This window comes from Pezoporus flaviventris, unplaced genomic scaffold, assembly GCF_033815535.1.
Source record: "Pezoporus flaviventris isolate CSIRO_AGI_PZ_B2104156 unplaced genomic scaffold, CSIRO_AGI_Pfla_v1 ptg000066l, whole genome shotgun sequence".
Classification (NCBI taxonomy): Eukaryota; Metazoa; Chordata; class Aves; order Psittaciformes; family Psittacidae; genus Pezoporus; species Pezoporus flaviventris.
The window spans coordinates 16,993,666-17,016,315 of NW_026892614.1; the positions used below are offsets into that span (position 1 = coordinate 16,993,666).

The window sequence follows — 22,650 nt, forward strand, 5'->3', positions numbered from 1 at the left end:
AGACTTTGGGGGGGTTTCCTCCTTCACTGATGTCCATTTTAACTTAAAAGCTTTCAGGACCTTAGAAGAAACATTTTATTCTAAATACTGGGGTTCCAGAGAGAATGTGGTTTGAAACACATTGCAGATTAACTTAGGTTTAAATAAAAACAAAACAAAACAGACAAGAAAAAAAACATAAGGAGAAAACAATGCACTATATGAAATAGCAAACTTTGTTGATGAGCAGACATCATAGCTGTGTGCAGCCTTGCCTTCTCACCAGCTGCAGTTTCTTTCTATTGGCTGCATCATAATTACTTCAACTCAGGCTGTTGGGTTCTTAGGTCAGAAAATGTATCTTCTTTTTTTTAAGTATAAAATGAACTTGGTTCCATAGCAGTATGTGAGGAACCTCTGTATTCAGGGTGGTGAGGACAAGAGATGCTCTTCAATTTCTGAATAAGAGACTTATTATCAGTTGCTTTGTCACAGTACTCTACATGGTATTTCACTAAAAAGCATTTAAAAACTCTGCCCAAAGAAAGGGATCATACTGCACTACTTTAACTGTCATAAGAATCTGGCATAGTAAGTGATGTTGTAACGGATTTGTATTTAATCTGTCATCTTTGCTAATACCTAAGTAGCATTTTCTAAAAATTCCCTTGTGTCATTACAAATCAGCTGTGACATGGTAGCTGTCATAAGCCCTTAAACCTGTATGAATCAGACTTAATTAAAAAGGTGCTCATTTGATGTTTCCTAAATAGGTTTATATGATAATGGCAAAAATATATCACTGGACCACATACATGAAAAGAAATTGCAAGCCAACTGATTCAATTGAATAATAAAATGTCCCATAGAAAATCTGTTCTGAGCAGCCGTCTTATTCATAGAATGGCTTGAGTTGGAAGGGACCTTAAATATCATCTCATTCCAACTCCCTGACATGGGCAAGGATGCCCTCCACTAGACCAGGTTGCTCAAAGTCCTGTCCAGTGGGATTATGTGGACTTGAAATCTTTCCACTCAGCAGAATCTCCCCTGTACTCCACAGTCCCATGCTGTGCTACAGAACGGGCCAGCTCCAAAGCTCATAGCCTCTTTGAGTGATAGAAGTCTTAAAAGAGAGGCATATAAGCAATTTGTAATTGCCAGACTTCACTATTAATGTTCTGTTTTAAAATATTTGGATATTTGGATGCAAAAGTATGAAGTACTGTCAGAATTAATAATTAAATGAGTAGTCAACAGCTTTGAGCTAGCTGACTGTTAATTTTCAGTATCGTACGTCGGCAACATTTAACTATTGTTTTCATTGTTGTTTTTTGTAGATTGGGTTCTACAATGCAGTAGCTATCCCATGTTACACCACACTTGCACAGATCTTTCCTCCAACTGGGCCACTACTGCGAGCGTGCAGGTGAGTAAATGTGCAAGTTTTTGCATAGTGTGTAGCTCGGATAAATGAAAAGCAAACATGCTTTGCAAGTTTGACTGAAAATACAGACTTAAAATTTTATGATTTGCATGCAGATAACAGGGATATGCATCTTGCATTAATGTGTGCAGAAACTCAGAGGCAGTAACTACTGACTGGGATTATCCAGTGCAGATCTACAGACACACCTGATTAAAATGTGTTTGATGCTGAGAGCATTTAGAGAGAAAGAGGTTCAGTGTTTATGTAACCCTGTCTAGGCTGGTTCAGTGCAGTTTCCCTCTGTGTCCTTTTTACTTCAGTGTGGCTCTCACAACAAAGATTGGCTAGAATTTTGTTTCATTTAAGGAAATGTATTGAGGCATGTGTTTTTATTTCATCTCAGAACATCTTTATTAAAAATCAGGAAAAGAAACAACCCCAGAATACTCAGTAATTAGGAGCATAAGAGTAGTACCACTGTGATGTGAGAGAGACATGCGTAACTTTGTCCCATCAATCAGTTGGGATGTAGCTTGAGACCTTCTAGAGGTCCTTAGCCATTTGGCTGCTTCTACCTTGAATGATGGTGGATCTCTTAGTAGGTTGTTCTGTCCAATAATTATATCCTCTACCTTGGCAATCTTTCCTGGCAAAAGTTCTGAAACTGGTATGCTTCATGAAAATGTTCTACTTTCAGGTTAATCAGTATTCTCTAAAGAAAAACAGTTGGTTCATAAAATGCCAGCAATCTTTAGTCACATCCAGGGAATAGGCCTCTTTGTCTATGCTCTTACCTCTCTCATAATTGTTTTGTTTTGTTTTGTTTTGTTTTGTTTTTTTGTGGTGCTTAAATTCGAGCTTGCACTGAGCTTTTTCCTTGTCCTGTATGGCAGATCTACCTGCTCTGTCACTTTCCTGATCTTGTAGACTAAGTGAAATAACGGAAGGATGCCCACTATATACAAAATTCTGTGAAACTAAACGTAGCAATTAACAAAATAATTTCATTTGCACCCAAACACTGTTTCGCATAGCTGTGAGAAGAATGTGTAGGTCTGTAGCAGTGAGTGAGAGAGGACTGTCTTCCGATAAACAGTATCTAGGAGCCATCTGTAATAGTCACCTTCCTCTAAGGTCCCACTGCAGGGCAAGGCTGTGCAACCCTTAGGTAGATATGGAGGGAATATTCAGTAGGATTAGAGGCTATACCTTTGTAGTTATTATATTAATGGGACCACAGCTGGAACCCTGTATAACATCTATACATTAAGAAGAATAGACAAGAACACTAGCAAATAAGAGAAGATTAAGAAAGATCTTAAAGAATGTTTTGAGATCATAGTAGTGAGAGACTAAAAAAATTGCACATAATATATTTAGTTTATCTAAGAAAATAACTTCTCAAAATCTGTAACTGTCTTCATAGTGTATTTTTTGATTAGACAAAGCCTGTTAATTTAGCGCATAAGGACTATTTGAAGCCCAAAGGTTCAAACAAGGGATATGGCTAATGTCTTTTTTTAGCATTTGGAATAATGTCAGTTGAAGATCTTAAAGCAAGGCTGGGCATACTTTTTGAAAGAGAGATGTTAAAAAGATGCAGATGTGAGGAACAGTCACTATAATAAAATTGCCAAGGACTATCTTTTCTAGGCAGCCAGGCTAAGTAATCCCTGTAGTATTGTCTTTTGTCATTAGAAGCTATGAAAGTAATAATGTCTGGTAAATAATGGTCAGTAATTTGTTTCCCTAAACTAAGTAATATAGAAGTATTCCTAAGTGTGTTCCATCAGTTACAATATAGCATTAAACTCTTCTCTAGTTTCAAAATACCATGGAGTTTGTTACTATCATAATGGTATCAACATCCAAATCCTGTTTTGGAATTCAGGCCTACAGTACAGGGTAGGAACGTGTACTCCCTGTGCCATGTTGACCTCATATATACGTGTTGATAGTTTGATTATATAGATAATTGAATAATGTGTACTCTGACAAATAGAGAAGAGTTGCTTTCAGTGTGCGATCAGGGAACATGAAGTAAACTACAAAACTGCTTTCACTGCTTTTTTTTATTTTTTTATTTTTTTTACGAGGTTGTGAGTCATACAGCTCCTTTATTCAGAGGTAGTCCAAGATCTTGGAAGTTTTCTAACTTTTCTCTCTTTTTAATCCTTGCTTGAAGGATACTGCTTTTTGCTTCACCAGTATTGATGCTGGAAGCTAAATGGTTGGTTATTCGATCGTGGAACTGGACCACAAATTGTGCTTTGTGTAACTGTTTTCAGTCAGAAAGAGTTTATACTGTTGTCATGGACTAAACAGCATCAACTATAATACCCACCATTGGAAAAGCCGTAAAGCTTATCACAAGTTAGTTATCTCTACTCAAGCTAACAAATATTGTCAAACTGCTTTATATATGTGAAAATTTTTATTTCTTTTGTATTATGTAATTGTCAACATCCAGGTATACTTTCACTCCCCAAATCAGTATCTGCATGCTTTTAATGTGAAAATGTCTTGCAGAGTCGGTATGATTAATAAGCTTAGCGCTGAATGTCAGGAAAGTTCTGTTCCTAGCACAGTCAATTGGGAGATCTTTAAAATGGATTTGTATTTACTGTAGAACCATTTGCATAAGCCTGCCAGTACCTTTGGTCAGATGTTAGCATTGTAGTTCTGCTTAATGGGAACTGAGGCTTAGAGAGGCTGGGTTGAGTACTTAAGGCTGCGCAGCATCTTTTCCTAGGAGCTGGGTTCTGGGGAAGACCCATACCCTTTGATTTCTAGCCACATGGATATACAAATGAGGCATATTTGCAAAAGTGTTTTGTTATACTTAATAGTCCATCTTTCAGTTTTCAGCTTAGGAGATTTGAAGTTGAATGGTAGAGTATCAAGCACCCACACACATATGTGCTCTAGGTGAAAGGTTCTTCATGATTCTGAAGATGAAGCATGAATATCTTTTCAACAGTGGGTTTCTCTGCGGAAGGTGTGATGCCTGAAATAAAAGCAATCAGACTCCTGGCAGAGATTTTATGGCCTTTTAGAGTTTTAGATGTGATGTTTGTTGTTTGGTATTCAAATCATAATACTTGCGAAAGGTACACTGGCACAGTCTCCAGACTGGGCACAGCTCTGTACAGACACAGCTCCCCACCTTGCTCTTGTGCATTCCATAATTTAGATTGCACTGGGGCATAGATGTGTGGATGTGGTTTAAGATCTCTGTAAGACTAAAGAGCTTCCTGAAAATCCACACCCTGGCATAAAGTCTTCTGAGAAGCAGTTTGATGGTTTTAGCCTAGCCTTGGGATTACCCTCTGCTGTCTGAGGGGGTTGAGAAGAAAGTGTTAAGAGTTCAGACTTGGAGATACAGAGTAGGAAATCAAGTACACAGAACTAACTTCAACTCCCCAGTTACTAAAACATATGTTATTGCAGGGTTTAAGTAACTCCAGAGTGTTTCAAATAGTTGATTTTGCACTACACCTTTTTTTTCCCATTTATTTTTGATGGGTATCTGTTATTCAATATGATGAGAGGAATACAGCCTCATTCCCATCTGGTGATGCCTCAGCTGCTGGCAGAAGAGATTTGGAATCACCCTTTCACCAGCAGTGCGCCTTCTTAGAACACCACATTTAAGCTTCCCTGGAAGAGTTAAAAAAATGGGCAGATGAGGCACCATGAATGACATGGTTTATTGATGGACTTGGTAGTCCTGGGGTAAAGGTTGGACTTGATGATCTTAAAGGTCTTTTCCAACCTAGTTGATTCTATGACTCTAAACATCCCCAAGTCTTTTGGAATGTAGACAGCAGCTGCAGATAATAGCAGCAAAAGCAGCCAAGGCAGTACGTCAGCATCAAGATTTTTATTTTGAGAGCCTCTGGGCATTTATTCCAGACACTAGGAGCCAGGGTTTCAGTGGGAGCACAAAGGCAAATGAATTGTATTCTCTACATCTTTAAACCAACCAACCACAAAACAACAAAAAAGTACCAGTCCCTGATTTCCCTGAGGTAAGGTAGCAGCTAGTAACCGAGAAGGTTTCCCTGTCTGTTAATTTATTCCACGTTTTTAAATACTCTGTTGTCATTCTGTGTAGATCAAAACTACCAGCCACCTGCGTTACAGTGTTGAGAATGAGTCCTATGTGCCCATGTACTCACGTCTGCTAAAGTGGCAAGTCTGTGATAGTATATTTATTTTCGGGGTGAAGTGATTGATTTTTTTTCCCTTTCTTTCACACCTCATAATTTTAAATAATTTTCCATGTGCTTTCAGGTCTCTCAATCCTTGCTGAAATTCATATAGTTTTAAAATATTTTGTCTGTAATTCCCCTCATTACTTTTCCAGTTTCAGTAGCGGGATCTAGAAATAGTGCCAGTTCACTGTTTGTGATCCTTAGTGCCTGGTTGTATTAGCTGAGATTCAGCCCCATATTAACGCTGGCTTCATGACTTCCACTTGCCTGGAGCGCCGGCAGAGCAGGTTTCCATCTGCCTGCAGAAAATCGTGTAGGTGTTCCCCTAGAGGGCACCAGCTTTCTTCGGCAGACTCCATCAGATGCTGCTTTCCCCCACCCCCAGAAATGCAACATTTTCTCTTACCTGTTCACTGTGCTTTCAGCTCATTATCCACTGTTTTATCAACTGTTTCAGCAAAGCTGTGACATAAAAATCAGGAGAGCTCTGCCACATAAATTCCTATGAAATACGATAATATGACACAGAAATACAATAATAAGACCTTAGTACGTTTATCATCCTGTTTGTTTACTGAAGACATCTAAGAACTGTTGTTTTAGTAACTAAGTATCTGATAGTATGAAATGGAAACAGTTGAGCTTCCTCTCTGTACTTGAAGACTAAATGCTAGATTTGACCATAGCTTGCAAGTATGGTCTGCTACTGGGTATCATCAACAGACTTCCAAATCACTGGAGCAGTACTACTGTACAGCAAGTAAGATTATGGATCTGAACTCCTTCAGGTCACTAGAACATTACCAGTTAAATTTTTTCATCATTTTGTGGCTTGTGAGCCAAAATTTAGACTTGGGGGTTGGCCAGGCTGTGAGAAACTAACATTTGTGTCTTGAGGTAAGGGTACTCTTTAAATGTAGCAGATTGACAGTATCATTACTACATTAGTAATTGAAAGTTGATACTATGATGTTGGCATGCAATATCTTACGCACTGTCAGGCAGCCCATGTGCAGGAGTTTTAGAAGGCTTAATGCACTTCTGTGGTTTCCCATGAAGGAAGTTTCCTGGCAAAAGTCCTGATCTCTGGTGTTTTTGAAAAGGGCTGAAGTATGCTGTGGTAAAATCCTGGAAGGCTGCTTGTCTCCAGACAGCTGTTTTAGAGTCTCTGCAGGCACATCCTTCTTGGGTCATAGCTGGGTTTTCCCTCCAGCCATGAGGGCTAGGAATTTTTAATGGAAGCAGGTGCTAGCATCCAGCTCCAGAACTTGTTCCAGGGAATGTATGACGTTGAGTTGTATGTAGTCATCATGTGTACAAGCCACACAGAATTGCAGAATGGGATAACTGAAGGTGAAGGATGAAATAATGTAAAGATGGCAAAAGCTTGATGACAAACAGGTACTTGTATACAGCACAAAGCTACATCTCACAGTATAGTACAGCAGACAGTATTGTTAGGAAAAAAATCCCAGTAAAGCTGTGAACAGTGCTTTACCTCTGACTTTTTTGCATCTCCAGGGACAATCTCAACCAATGGGAGAAAGTAACAAGAGGTGAGGAAGCCTTTATATGGATTCCTTCCCAGTCCCTTCCTCCTGGGACCTCAGATTCACTTCCTGTGAAGATCGATGACTGAACAGCAGCAACAAATAGCTTTAACCTGAAAAACATCCCTTCTTCTTTTGGGGATTGCTTTTTGTTTTGTTTCATTTTTATTTGGAAAAAAAGAAAAAGAAAAAAAAAGAAAAAGGAAAGCTACAAAAGGTTAACTAAGAGGCAGATCTGCCTAGGAAGGTAACACCCATGGAGTTACCTCAGCTAAATGACTCTGGCAGCCAATCTCCTGACCTGCACCAGTGACACAACATGAACAGAGGGAAAACGACAACCCAGAAGTTTTGGAGACAACTATCAAAAGAGAACTTACAACTTGTGAATATAAAAGACTGGCCTTATCTCATGGGCTACATTGCTGAGGCCTTAATTTAAAACTGATTGGGGGGGGGGGGGGGGCAGGGAAATCTTAGGGGGTACTTCTAAATTGTATCTTTCTAGTAAGGGTTTCAATGGTACTTTTATTATACTGTACTGTGGCTGGCTTTAACACCAGTGTCACTTGGGAGTTCTTGGCTATAAATAGAACAATATACCCATTGCTATTGTGAATGTTTATGTGTGATCTACTTGTAATCAGTTTGAACTCCAGCAGAATCCTTGGAGACTATAATTCATGCTTAGGTTACAGTGAATTCTCTTGCTGCAAACTAAAGGAAAACCAACATTCAGGTTAAAGTTTTAAAGTACTTCATTAAGCATCAAGCATCAGGATGCAAATTGTCTGTCACTGACAAGGCAAACATTGAAAGAACTGGTGCTTTGTTCTTCAGAATGATTTGTAAACCTAAACAGCTCCTTTCTTAAAACACTGGAAGTACTGGATATGAGAGTTTCAGGGTGGAGGTTTTGTATCCGTAGTGACAGAAGCATCAGATTAAATGTGACAGCAAAGATTTCCTTGCCTAGCTCACAATTAAGTAGTCATCATCTTTATTTCTACCTGCTGAGTTGTATTTGAAAAGGTATTAGAGACATACCTGAAGTATGCTATCTGCTGGGAGCAAAAAGCCTTGTCAGAAAAATCAGGTCTGATAAGAGAGGTTGTGGTACCATCACAATAAATCAGAAAATGTTTTTGTATTGACTAGCTTTTGTGTTGCACAGTAACACTGTATGTCTTCTACTGCTCTTTTCCCCCATCCAGAGATGAGTGAAATTAGGAAACATCTCCATTTGTCTGTTTGCATTTTTCCCCTAGTTCAGCAAAATGTCCAGGATTAGAATTGCCTTTCTTAGAGGAAGAATAGCTGACTGAAGAAAAGTACTCTAAAATAGTGTGTTTACAGTTCTGTGCTGACAGGTAGGCTTCAGCCTTACAAACTTCTGCACAGACTTTAAGACCTTACATTTAATGCCACTCTTTTCAATTTAGTGCAATTGTACAGAGTATGTTTCAACAACACTTATTATGCCTTCATCTTTTTCTTAAGGAGAAGAAAAATTCTTTGTATTAATCCACACGGTAGGTGAAAACACAGTCTTTGTAAACCTTTCACATACAGCCTATACTATGCTTTTTTTCACAGAAAAATACACTCTTCTTGTGGCTTCGTGAGAACATGGCCATTTGTGTAACTGCAACAAATAGTAGTGATTTTAAAGACAGAACACAAGTTCTTTTTCCATCTTGTGTTTGTTGAGCTGTTTTGCTCTAAGCATGCCATCTTACGGGTTTCATGTAAATGACTTGGATTCTTGAGTTTTGCCTTCTGTTATGGTCGAGCACATACCAGTATCTGTACATGTGTGCAGTATGTGATAGATAATCACATCATGTATAAGTGCACTGGAGCCTTTGCATAGATACTCTAGAGGTTAAGAATTTAATATGAAGTTATTTTAGTTATATGATACACATTATCCAGCAGCAGCCCCATAAATTTTTTCCAGATTGCTTTACCAATTCTAAGTGCAAGAAATTTATTGTTGACCACAGCAATCTATTTTTGGGAAAAAAAAAAACAAACAAAAAATTAAAAAATGGCGGGAAGCAATTGGACCAGAGTAGAATTAAAAGTATCTCATGCTGTGTCTTCTGTTTTACTCCTTAGCAGTTCTGGTTTAGCTAAATCATGCAGATGAAACCTTTCATCTGCTAAGTACTCGAGACACAGTCACAGTTCCTGATTTACATGGAATTTACCTATGGTGACTACAGAAATACTCTTTGGAATTCAGATACCCCCAACAACTGAATGGAATCTTTTTCCTTCATGGGTTAAGTATATTTGCTGTTGTTCTCCCTCTTTGAATGCTGATCGTACAAGCATTGCAAAAATATTCCTTATCGCTCCGTGTTGGTGTGTATGGAAAGCTTTTAATTCATCTTTTACTCATTGATAGTAAAGAGAACTTCACTAACTCTGTTACCATTCAAAGTATTTGGCAGTATCACATAATATTTTATGTTTCTCTGACAAATTTGTCAAATTGGCAATAAGTTTTTCTATTAATGTTTAAAGTCTATCAGATACTGTTTCTAATGTAGAACTATCCAGACCACATTAAGTATATGTTTGCTAGAGTATAATATCTGTTAGAATGAAAAATTGTGGCTCCAGAGGTCGTGGTTTAGTTTGCTTTCCTGGTGCGTTAAAGGAGAAAGGTCATGACAAAATGTTACTCTTTGTTAGCACCTAAACCAACAAAAATAGCCCACAGAGTGCAGATTCAGATGTGTATTGTTTATTGTAGAAACAAACTTACACCTGCACTTCCAAAGTCAAACCCAGCAAATACTAAAATTTTGAAGCTCCATTTGAATTTTACGGCTCAAATCATTGCTCAACATTACATGGTGAGATTGAATTGTTCAAAATTCTGGACTTGACCTCACAAATAGAGTAAGACATCTGGATCTGTAAGTCATCTGGCTCATGAAGTTAAACTGCCAAAAGCCATTCTTCCTTGCATTTTTATCCTGCTAAAATTGATCTTGACCAAGATCAGTAAGAATGTATAAAAACCTGACAGGTCTCTCCTCTCCTAGAGGTGTTTATACTGCCAGAACTGCTTTATTTTTGTTATTAATTTCAATAGTTTTTCCCTTTTAAGACTGGACTGTTTGCAGCCATGTCAGAGCATTTCTAGTGTATTATGAAGTGATGCCTGAATGGTATGCGCTAAGTGAGAAAAACAGTTGACATAGCATGATACTCAGATGTTGCATATTGTATTACAGCACTGACAGAAATTCCATTGTTATAATTAATTTATGAAATTTGGACAGTAGTGCAACATTCTGCTGTAATGGTTCAATTCATGGCAGTATTATTTATTTATTTAGTAAGTGCCCATTAGAGAAGTGCAATGGGTGTTTTTTTAATTGAAGTATGTGGTAAAAAACTATTTACATTGGAGGGGACATGCAGTGTGTAACTCATCTTTTTATGTGGCACAGACTTATGTGTTTAAACTTAGAACAGTGTGATCAGTTTGCTGTGACTGCATTTAGTGTTAAAATTGTAGGGATAGCAAATAGCACTATTAAAAACTAGATTGTTAGATGATCAAAACAATTATGACCCTCTTAAAATAATGCATTTGCCTCAAACACTGTGATATAGGAACAGTTCTGTGAAGTGGAACAATTGATTCAATTAATTTATTCATTCTAAACACAGAAAAGGCTTTCTGCACACTACCACAAGAAAGCTCACGTTCAAACTTTAGGTTATGAATCCCAATCTAGCAAAGGCACATCGTAACTCTTGTTTTGCTTTCTGACCAAAAACTGTGCTCGATTGTAATACGGGTGTATACTCTGTCAAAAAACCTAAAATAATGGACTGCTTTCTAGGGTAGATCAAACTGATTTGTAGAGTAGTTTCATATATATATTCAAAATTCAGGTTGGGCTGTTATGTGAAGAAGAAAGAACTTCAAGGTAACAACATTCAACTTTACTACATTTAGTGAGCTGAAGAATTTGTTTTATATATATATATATTTACACATATATATATATATGATACATATAAACTATCTTTGTAAAAAAAAAAACAAAAATATGCAAGTGCAATAATTTAAAGAGGTCTTAACTTTGCATTTATAAATTATAAATACTGTACATGGTGTGTAATTTTTTTCATGTATTCATTTGCAGTCTTTGTATTTAAAAAACAAACCTAAACCTTTACTATTACGTTTGTACAATAGAACAGTAAGCATTTATTATGATATAGTTATGTTGTAAATAAATTCACAAACCAAACAGCCAGTACATATGCATATATGGGTGTCCTGTTGTGAAGCCTGTTTTTGCTTTTACTGCTGGCTTTAGCACAGCAAGACTACTTCTGTGGATATGTAATTATACATATAAATACATGTATGATACATGAAATATATTTAGAAATGTTCATAATTTTAATGGATATATCTATACATATACTTTGGTGTGAATATTAATGAATACAGAGGTTTTTAATATTATTTTTCATGTTTATTTTTACTATTATTGGGAGTGGAAGTGAGGGATGCGAAGTGTGTGTACGTATCATGTGTTTATACCACAAGTAAATCACAGGAGAAAGGGATTCAAAACATAATGAAGTCCTTTAAAAAGGTAGTGCCTGTAATTGCAATTTACTGCTTATGGTGTTTTCCCAACATAATTTAATTCCTTGTTATTATTATTACTTATTGTAAGTTCACATTGTCACCACCTGCAGAGGGATCTACTTTGCTATTTGTCCTCCTGTTGCCAGAGAGCATACCTTGCTGTTGACAGCTACTTTCACGCAGATCCTTACTTTGCCAGTGTCAAATGGCAGGGCAGCTGATGGAGAATCTTTTGCTGCCTTTTGGAATCATGGAAATCCTGAGATACTGAACTGTAGAAAAATAATCCTGCATCCAAATCTTTTAAGGTTTGCCAGTCCAAAGTGATAACAGGGTTTTGACGGCTCCCTGTACCCTGAAAATACAAGGTAGGTTCAGGGAACTATGAAGCAAAATTCTGAACAACATATTAGCAGATAATTATTAAAGGGGGGGGGGGGAGGAAAAAAGTGTCTGTATGCTTATCTACCTAATACATTGATTCTCTTCAAAGATCTCTCACACTGTTCAGCTCAGTAAGCAGGGTACTGACCAGAGTGGTCTTGTGTCTTTATGTGATTCTTCGTGACCCATTCTCAAAGATGTTGAGCCTGGGATAGTGTTTAACCTGGACTCTGTCTCTAGTTACTCGGTATGGCCTCAAAACTTCCCTGGTCTCCCTCCTCACTGAAGGAATGCAGCATTGCTAGGATGACTTGACCAGAAACAAGTTTCCAGGGCAATTGGCTCAGTTTAACTCCTGCATGTGGCTGTCAAAAACAAATATTACAAAACATACCTGGCTCTGTGCTGTTGTGACCAGCCCACCCAGAAATCTCTGTTTGCTGCAAGGGGTGTGCTGCTAGGGCTAGCTTTAGTGATTAAATGGAAACTGCACTGACTTCTAATGCATTCTTTAGTATTTATTCATTTAAGTTAAAGCTTTACAAATTATTTTGAGGGACAAGCAACAGAAGAGGAATGTTTTTGTGATTACTATTGAGTTGGTCCTTTCCACCTGTTTCTGTATTGTTGGCAAGGAACTGTAGGCTGAAGTCAATTAATGACTTGCTGGTCAAGCTGTTCAAATTGATCACAGTCACATGCTTTTTTTATATTTTTCTGCTTAACATGAAGACTTAACTCTTGTAGCACACCACAGTGCTTTGCCATTGGTGGTCACTGCCTAGTCAGTATGTTTCTTTAACTTTTTTAGCCGTTATTGAAAAATGCCACCAGAAACTTAAAGAAATCAACCCCTGAATATATTCCTATGCAGATTTTTTGAAGATATAAATGAAAAAGGACCTTAACTGAAGCTCACTGAAGTCTGGGGAGGAAGAGAGTATTTCTGTTTGTTTTGAGGACCTTTGAATTATGCTTGTTTGAAAGTACCCAAGTGCTCTGTAAAATCAAGTGCTCATTTGAGTCAGTTGTAAAGGACACAGACTTCAATGGATTTCAGGTGCTCAACAACTGTTGGAGGTTACCTCATTGTACTTACTTTGCTTAAAACAATTACTAAGGAGAAATTCCCCTTCTTCAATCTGTAATCCCTCCTTGGATTAGGAGGCAAATTTTGTTCATGGTGTTTTGGTAGTGCTGTAGGAAAAGCTACCTGTGCTGTGCACATTGCTTACGAAGATGAAGGTCTTTGCCTCTGCATCAAGAATGGGTTACAGAGCAACGCTTCAGAAGGTAGTTGGTATGTGTGCATGAGACCTGTTGTTTAAAAGCTTTCTAAAATAAAGGGAAAACCTGAGACTCAGGAATTTTGAAAAGGATGAGGTATACCAGGTAAAGTTTTCCTTTGATGTTCTTCTGGTTTGTAACATTGCTGGAATGACTGAATGATTTTCACCATAGTGGCTGTTACCTGGCATTAGTTACTCAACTGGCATTAATTACTTTTTTTTTTTACTGCAATGAAACCCTGTGAATACAGGTGAGATGTTTGTAGAGCTACTTCTGTTTCTGTATTTATGCTGCTTATAGAAGCAACGTAAGTTGTTAATAAATGCTATTTAATAAGCATATGGAAATGAAAAAAATAGAAAAAAAAAAAGCCAAAAAGCAACTTCCGGAAGCACTTCATTGAGTCAGTGTCTGTTAGAAGCCAGTAACCTCAACAGGGAGAGAAGATGCAATAGAACAAACTGAATTCTATTCCTTTCTAGAGCTTATCAAGTTATCCTGAAGACACACTGGTTGGAAATACTAGTTTCACTAGTGTTATTTTCACCACAGGAAGAAAAATGAAATAAATAGGATATGTCACATTCTGCAATAAGATAAGAAATCAAATACAAATTGTGCAATTCTCCACATGACTCTGCAGGTTTTATCCAGATCTTTCACATGCTTTTCATGTGTATGTACATAAAAGCACGTTTTTAAAATGTGCAATTATCTGACAGCCTGTGTACACGTATATATATATAAAATATGCAATATATATATAGTATGCAACACTATACTCGTGTTGCATTTGGTGTCTGTTTCAGATACAAATAGCCTAGGAGAAAGATGTGACATACCAAGAAATGGTGAGAGGGAAGTGCTCGTGAAAGATCCATTAGAATAATATTTTGAAGAAAAAACCTTTTTTTACTCTGAGCATAGTTGCATTTAATTTGATAATAAACTGCCTGGGTAGTAGTTGGCCAGGTTGCATAGACTCCAAATAGCTATTATGATTGTTGGAAGTAATATAATCACAGCACTTGTTAGCAACAGGCTGGGAACACACAGAAACAGACTTCATAACTTAACTATGGAAATAAACTACCAAAAGAAAAGCATTGGTGTTTTAAAATGTTGAAATGTTGAGAAGTAATTTTCTCAACTACTTTTAGCATGTGGCAGATACCCCGCTTGTTGGAAATGGGGTGTTTGCAGGGCAGGGAAAGCTTTAGAAGGGCTGCAGTCACTTTTCTCTCCTGTAGTCTCATGCGGAGCACCTCATTTAGCACTGACTAAAGCAAGCTAACCGAGAAACTGTTCTGCTCATCGCTGTCACCGCGTTAATAGGATTGGGGAGTGCTCAGTGTGACCGAGTCTTCTTTGCCAAGGAAGAGGTAAGTACCATTGATAAGGTGATCTCTGCCAATCACCAAAACAAGCAGTAAGACACAACCAAACCAAACATACCCCTGTGCAGCAAAGACTCTGGGGCGGGAGTCCATGGTATTGCTCATCTCTGCATCCAACAGTATTAACTGGTAGAAATCCATAGGAGCAGAACTGTTGTGAAATCCTGCCTAAAGGGCCTGAGCCTGCACCATGTACCCAAGCAGATACCCTGACTTGTAGGGTGATGAAGCCTGGGTCTCTTACAGGCTTACATTATTATTCTTAGGTTTAAAAAATCAAGTTGGGTTTTCTATCTTTGCATACAAGTGAATTTCTCCTTTGTTTCCTGTTACAATCCATCTCTTGCTGTGCTTTGGCTGTGATACACAGACTTCCGTATTCTGTAGAAACTGGCCAGCAGAATGAGCAGTTATGGGGAGGACCCCAGTTCTCTCTCTAAAGCAGCCACCTCTTTCATAAAATGTGGGACTTTGTTATTTTTGAGACTGTACCCCTCTGAAGTTTGGATGAAATCAACCAATACATTCAAAAGCTTTATGGGAGATAGTGAAAGTGCCAGGGAGTGGGAGGTATAGTCTGACATTGCTGGAGCCACCTAAGATACCAGGCTATGTTTTACAGTTTAAACTTTTACTTCAGAACTGTGGTAAAAGAATAAGATCTTTTGAAGTCCCTCATACTGTATGTGTATGTTTGCCCCGCAAACTAATTGTTGGCCTTCCTAATACACTAACTAAACAATGCAACTTGCCTGCAGGGTCTCAGGACAAGTCTGCACTTACCTTGGGTTTTCCTGCTGTAGACGCACTATGTAGAGGTATTTTATCTCTCTCTGCACCGGGGAACAGCTAAGTCTCGGTTTCAAGACTGAGTGCAGCAATGCTTTGGACTACATGCAGGTTATATTTCTGGCACTAAAGTGTGATCATCAAACTGGGATGGAGACAAACAACTAAGTAGCATGTATTGTAAAATTATCTTCGATTTTAACTTGTTAAGGACTTCTGGTTTTGTTTAAGGATTTAAGTTTAGAAGCTCTCTTAAATCTAATTGTGGGGCCTGCTGGTGTTGACACCAGCCTTCCCAGTGGTACTAATGAGGCTGAATGCTCCAACTGTTGAATAGTTGGACTTTGGTGCTGTCCCCAGGTACTGTAAACCCTTTCTGATGGATGGGCTGTATTTAAGGGCCCCATTTTGTCCTTTATATAAAGCCTGCCCTGCACAGCAGAAGGGTTTGAATTATCCCAGTCCTATGGCAAGCTTCCTCAGCCTCCTGCCGTTTCCCGTCTGCAGTCTAGAGCCTTCAGCTCTGTCCTGGTCCAGGTGGAAAAAGTGGACCTGGATCCTGGCTGTGTCCATGAAGGATTTTGAAAGGTCCTGCTGACTCCTTTCATAAAAAAAACAATCTTAGAGGGGGCTTGGGACAGATGTAAATACCTAAATCATCATCAGTCCCAAAAGTACAATGTCTGTTTAGCCTCTGAAGGTAGCAGTGTATTTAGTTGGTAGTGACCATGGAAGACCTACTCTGGTAGGTCTGTTTGCCCCTATTGTCCAGCTTTGGAGCTTGCCTTTGACACAGGTACCAGTCTGAACCTGCCTGGGCCCCACTACACAGCCCAGATTACACATCAGGCTCAAGCAGTATCCAGCCTGTTTCTGTGCCAGAGATAATTGAGGAAGTGTCTGCCCTCATCCTGTCTCTTCCAGACACCATAGGGCTGCCTCTGCAATGGACCTACGCGATCTCTGAGCTGTTCTGTGGATCTGAGCACAAGGTCACCCTGGCTGCCAGTAGTCTGGCTTGGGCCCCTCACCAGGGCTTACAGAACGAATACATCCAACCCTTCAAATGGACCCCCTGCCCTCTGGTTGATCATGTCTTTTTATATAATAACAGTATGAAATTAAAGTAAATGGAACTCATGACTGTGACAAAGTACATAACAACCATGAGATATTTGCATTTCAGGGCATTTGAGGGGAAAGATAATATCCATAAAACATGTAGCATTAGATGTGATTTCTTGGCAGCCTTTTCTGTTGTTCATTGCAAACAGAAGTCCCACTGTAGCACCAACAGTAATGGAAGGAATGCTGCCACTTCTTTTCCCCTTACACAAGCATAGTTTGAGAAGCAGGAGCAAAGGCTGAGAGGTAAGACAGGCTTTGCAGCTTGGCGCCTACATATTTCACTACTAACAAAGCTGTATTGACTTAGTTAGATTTGTGGTCACTGTACAGAGGAACGCTGGCTGGGAATGATCACTGCTGGGTGCAGATGGGAGATTTCATGTTTATTCTAAACTATAACTGGGTCCAAACGCTTTGTGACTCCTCAGCATAAACACAGAGGCTCTTTGGAAGGGAGGAGCTTGAGCTGCTGTGTGCTGATCTGCAGGGTGGATGTCAGCCTAAGGGACAGACTTTAGAGTCAGGCAGGCATGATGATCAGTGCCATGGCTGATGTTTACTGAAATGGTTGTTATATAATTGTCAGGAATCAGGCATGCAGTCTGATATTGCTCTGACTTCAGGAGAAATAGATTTCATTAGGTATGCTTGTAGCATTAACACACAAGTGTCAGTATGGTCATTTGGTTTGGGGTTTTGATTTGGCTTTTTTGTGGTTGTTTGGAGTTGCTGGTATTTTGGGTTTTTTTTGGGGGGGGGAGAGGGTTGCTTCTTTTCTTGTGGTTTGGTTTGTGTTTTGCTTGTAGTTCTTCCTTTCTACCTGCACTGGGAACAAAATTAAGGGATTTTTTTAAGCTGATGCATACATGATGGGACAACTGTGCTAAGGAGATGGGGCCTTTGTCATGGTCCTAAAGCCAGACAAAATGTGCCTGTTGCTGTCTTCCACTTAATTTCTCATGTACTCTCAGTATGTTAGCTTGTCTCCATTTTGATTCAGCAACTTGATGTGGGTCCAGAAGTCTGGTCTGTCGCTCATGGAGGCTCAGCTTGTCTGTGGCTTTGCTACATGATTTTAAGACCTTGCACAATATATTTCCTTTCACCTCTTCTGTAGGCTATTTACTGTGTGGGTTTTCTCCCTCTTTAAGTGTAAAGACTTGTCTATAGCCAGTTTCCCATGTGACAGATCTTCTCGTACAGTCACCTTGTGTCTCCTGAAATACCTGGAGATGCTGTGCCTTGACTTCATCTTGCTTCTTGGTCTCTCACTAGATGCTGGTGTGACTATGGGAGGACGTAGGAATTTGGGTTTACTGGATTAGTTCTGTTGCTGTCCTCCACACTGCACCCACCCAACACCTCAAGTCAGTCCAAGGCTAAAAATCTTCAGTTTTGCTGACAGCAAAACAAAGCAGGAAGCCCTCTTACCTCGAAGGTTAAAATATTTTTGATATATAATGAAAAGACCTGGTGCTCTGTCAATGTTTGCACTAGGCTTTTTTGGAGGTTAGGCAATGTGGAGTTAAAAAACAAGCATTATCAGAGGACTTGATGCCAGGTGCCTGTCCTTCTTTGTAACACCTGAGTCACAGGATTGCTTTAGAAACAGATGAAGCCTCACCTTACCAGGTCCTCTGCCCTCCTGTGTTAACAGGGAGGGTGGTGCAGGACTTGGAACAGGAAACCACAACTTTTTCTTCAAATGGGATGGGGGGTGGCAAATGGGGGTGAGTAGCAAAGAAAAGGAGGCAGGGGGAGGAGGGATAGGAACCAAGTCAAGACGAGTCAGCCTTGTCTGAACAGGAACCACAACTGCCCAGCTGGTACATGGTGTGGTGCATGGGTGTTGAAAGGACTGGTAGATGGTGCTGTGAGCCTGAGAGGTTTTTAAACAAAGACATAAGATGAAGGGTATCATCACTGAACTAAAAACTAGCAAACATGCCACTCGTATTCAAGGATAGCAGGGGGAAAGGAAGAAGTAGTAGCCAGACAGTGCATCCAAATTAATTGACCTTTAGCTACTTGAGGAACATGTACGTTCAGGACAAATTTTGAGACTAAATCTATTTAAAGACATGGAGGGAACGGAAAATAGAGAGGGAAGTTTACCAAAAATAGGACATGCTAGAAGAAGCGCTTCCCTCCTTTTCTTCCTTTGGTAACTAATGCTTTGAGACAAGGTGTTGGGTGTCTGTGGGGGTTTGAAATAGTGTCAGTCAAGCCATTCTTAGACATACTGGAGAAAACAGTAATTAGTGCAAGAAGCAGTAGTAATTAGCACAAGAAATAACTAGAGAGATGAAGGGGGTATCCCAAAAGCCTGCCTGGGTGCACTGAGCATCCCAGCACCCATAGCACCCATCCTCCAGGATGTCACAGTCAGGTCCATGAGGTGTGGATGGCAGAGCCTGCTGCCAGCCAGGAGGGCTGTGTCAGGCTGACCTCAGGCTGGGGAGGGGATGGGTTGTAGCTGGAGGCTAAGGCTTGAGCAGGAGCAACAGGCGCTTATGGTAAATCTGGGAGCCCTGCTTGTCCTGCTGGACCAGGAGGTAGCCAGTCTGTGGCAATGGATGGGGCCTGTGGTGAGAGCTAGCCCTGGCTGAAGGGCCAGGTGGGGTGTTTGGCATACAATGAGGAAGTCATGAGGGACACAGTGGGTGAGGTCTTACCCACCCTGCAGCAGATGTGTGGACTTTCCATTGTCAGGATAAGCCGAGCATTGCCTGCGTGCTCCATGCTGGTGAGCAGGGATTGGCATGGCACGCACTGCACGGCCACCCCTACTTAGCAGCCCTGTCTGAAACCTCATGCCAGGCTCTGGCACACATGTGTGTGTTCCGCCGTATACCCCAAGTTTCCCCAACTCCTGGGAAGCCATGCTCAGCCCTATTGAGATGCTTTGTCACACTTCAAACCCTCAGGTTCTATAGGCAAAAATATCCCTCTGCCTCCTCAGGAGGTATATCAAGAGAAGAGATGAAAATGTAGTTAACATCTCTTCCACTCTGCAAGTGCCAATTATGTGTTTTTTTTTTTTCTCAGATGGTCTAGTTTATAAATATAGCTAGCTAAATTCAGAGTAACTGTTTTCAACCTGCATTTAGCACTTAAGTGGGCTGGTTCTATTTTTGGGCTGAAGAAGCATTTGCGTGCCTCAAATCCCATCTAAGTTCTTCTAACTAATCAGCCAGTCTAATAAAAGAGGTTACCTCTTCCTACAGACCTCGCCTTACATCCTTCAGGCACTGACTGCAGTATCGCTGCTGCTGCTTCTTCTTTCCTGTTGCTTCTCTGCCACCTGCAGTGCACAGCTTGAATGCACAAGACAAAGGATGAGGAGAAGCACATCAGGGTGTTTCCTGACTTTACAGTCAGTTGCATTTGTGAGCTTAAAGACGCTTCTGGAAATACAGCAAGATCTAAGTTGGAAGGTACCTCTAGAGTTTGCCTGGTCCAGCCCTCTTCCATGCTGGGCTAAGAAATTTTGATCCAGTGCTCAGGACCTTATCCAGTAGAGTTGCAGGTACTTCCAGGAGATTTCACAGCCTCTCTGGGCACACGCTTCAGTGCTGAATCATTCTTGTTGTGAAGATTTTTTTCCTTACATTCAACCTATTTTTCCTTTGTTGCAACATGTGTCTGTGGCCCCTTGCCCTTTCACTGTGCACCTCTGAGAAGAGGTTTTTTTAGTTCCACTTCTCCTTGTGTTGCGAGACTGTAATTTCTTTCCTGCCTCTCCTTAGTGGTCTCATCTCTGGGCTATACAGAAATATTCCTCCTGGTGTGGCCAGTGCTCTAGCCTCTTAGCAGTCTCGGTGTTCAGCAATCTCTGCAGGATTCTCTCCAGTTTGTCAATGCCTTCCTTGGTTTTTAGGACCCAAAACTGGACACCATGGCCTTACCAGTGTGGAGAGGAATGAGCGCTTTCCGTTGCTGGCTATGCACTTGCTTATGTAGCCTAGTATGTGGTTAGCTGCCTTTGCTGCAAGCCACGCTGCTGTCTCTTGTGCAACTTGCCCAAAAGGATCCCTCAAGTACTTTTCTGCAGAGCTGCTACCTATCCAGTTTGTCTTTAGCATGTACTGCTATGTAGGGGTAGGCCATCCAAGCTGTAGACATTTCACTTCTCATTTTTGACTTTTCAGAGTTTTCTGTTGGCCCATTCCTCCAGCTTGGCAAGGTGTCTCAGACTGCTTTTTCTATCCTCTACTTTTTAAGCATGTAGTTTTCCACCCTCTTGTGCTTGTGTTTATGCTATACAGACATGCTCAAAGACCTAGTTCCTCCTTAGAGCAGTGTTTCTGTTATTATAGGCTACAGAGGCATGATAAGATGGGTTTTTAGAAGCAGACTACTGTTGCTTGCAGTGGAGATGGAAGGGCATGGAAGGGCAAGGGCCTGTGCTGCCCAGCATTTTTCCCAGTGCCTTTGGAAACTTTCACTTTCTTACTGGCCTCCCACTCACCGCCAGAAATTATGATGACAGGAGGCAGACCTATCCCCTAGCAGGAAACATGGCCATGAGGTGTTCACCTTTGCTATCTGCTCACCTATGGGGTCGCTAACAAGACAAATTAAGAGAATTCCTGCTCCTGAACTGTTCAAGAAAAACATTTCGTAACAGACATTTTGCTTTTCTTTCTCTCTGTGCCTTGCCTTCTACTTCACCTCATTGCCTATCCACTTAGACTTTAAAGCTTCAGCTTAAATGAGGACTGAACTAGAGGCTGCTTCTGTGTTGAGGTTTTCAGGCTACCACAATCGGCCTAGAGAGGAAATGAAAGGACAGCATCTGAGTATGAACTTATCTCTAGCTAAATAGAAGCTCTAGACTTCTCTTCAGAGTCATCCCAGGCTATATTCTGACTGGGAAAACAATTACTCTCCTTGTCTGCCATAAACCTAGCCAGCCTACTGTTACATTTCTAGAATAGATTTCTAGATAATGTCCACAAGGTGGTTTTGTTTCTGTTTAAAGACAGAATTAGTTAGGAGTGAATCTAATTGGCTAGGCAGATACTTCTCAGTAGCAGCTGCCACTGCTTCTCCTCTACTCAATGTGCTGCAATCTGCCTTTCTCTCCCATGTTTCTGTGAAAAAAATCACGACCTTATTATCATGCTTATTTCCATCCCTCCAGAGCAAGTCAATCATGGGAGCAATTAAGCAGTTCTGGAATTAGAAGTGACAATTAACAGAGAAACAAAGATAAGACTGGAGTGGCAGGAAGGGAAAATTAAATGGGTCCTTTTCCCCCTCCTCTTTGCTCCATGTATCATGCTTTTGTTGAAGGAATAATACAGTTCTGCCTTATTTGATGCCATTTTATAAAATTTACTCTGTACTACCTAAAACCTACCCATATCCACACATTTTCTCCTACTTCTCCCCAGTGGTCCTTCTTCCAGTGAACCAATCCCATTTAAAATTATTACTTCTTGATATGTAATTCAAGACTTCGGCTGCATCATATTTAAATATGTGCTTCAAATACCATTTAATAGCTAGGGGGATTCTGTGGATTATCATGCTGACAGGTCAGGATTTGTTTTTCTGGCTGTGTCTGTCAGTCTCCAGTCTGTTTTCCTGGGTAGCAAGAACAGTTAGGGTTCTTTCTTGGCCACAGCAGACTACTCATTTGGAAACTGGAAAAAGGCATGCTCCGTAACAATGAAAGTGTTTTTCTATACCGAAACTCCTCAAGTCTTTGCAGTCATGCTACAAGCATGTTTTCTGCTTTATCTCCCTCATTCAGTCTCTTCTTCAGGCTAAATTAATTCTTCCACCCACCTACATTTTCTTCTGCTTTATGGGTTCAACTCACTCTTTCCTGATATCCTCCAGCTGT

At 40.1% G+C, this 22,650-nt stretch overlaps 1 protein-coding gene across 5 annotated transcripts in view; it reads left to right on the forward strand.

Annotated features, from left to right (window-relative positions):
- The window catches only part of PDE10A (phosphodiesterase 10A), a 369,406-nt gene extending 357,727 nt beyond the window's left edge, over window positions 1–11,679 (forward strand). For all 5 annotated transcript variants that reach the window (XM_061471384.1, XM_061471382.1, XM_061471381.1 and 2 more), the window contains 2 exons: window positions 1,320–1,408; window positions 7,147–11,679. In XM_061471384.1, coding sequence (XP_061327368.1) covers window positions 1,320–1,408; window positions 7,147–7,264 — 207 coding nt within the window. In that variant the 3' untranslated portion in view covers window positions 7,265–11,679. The remainder of the gene's footprint in view (window positions 1–1,319; window positions 1,409–7,146) is intronic.
- The last annotated feature ends 10,971 nt before the right edge of the window (window positions 11,680–22,650 follow it).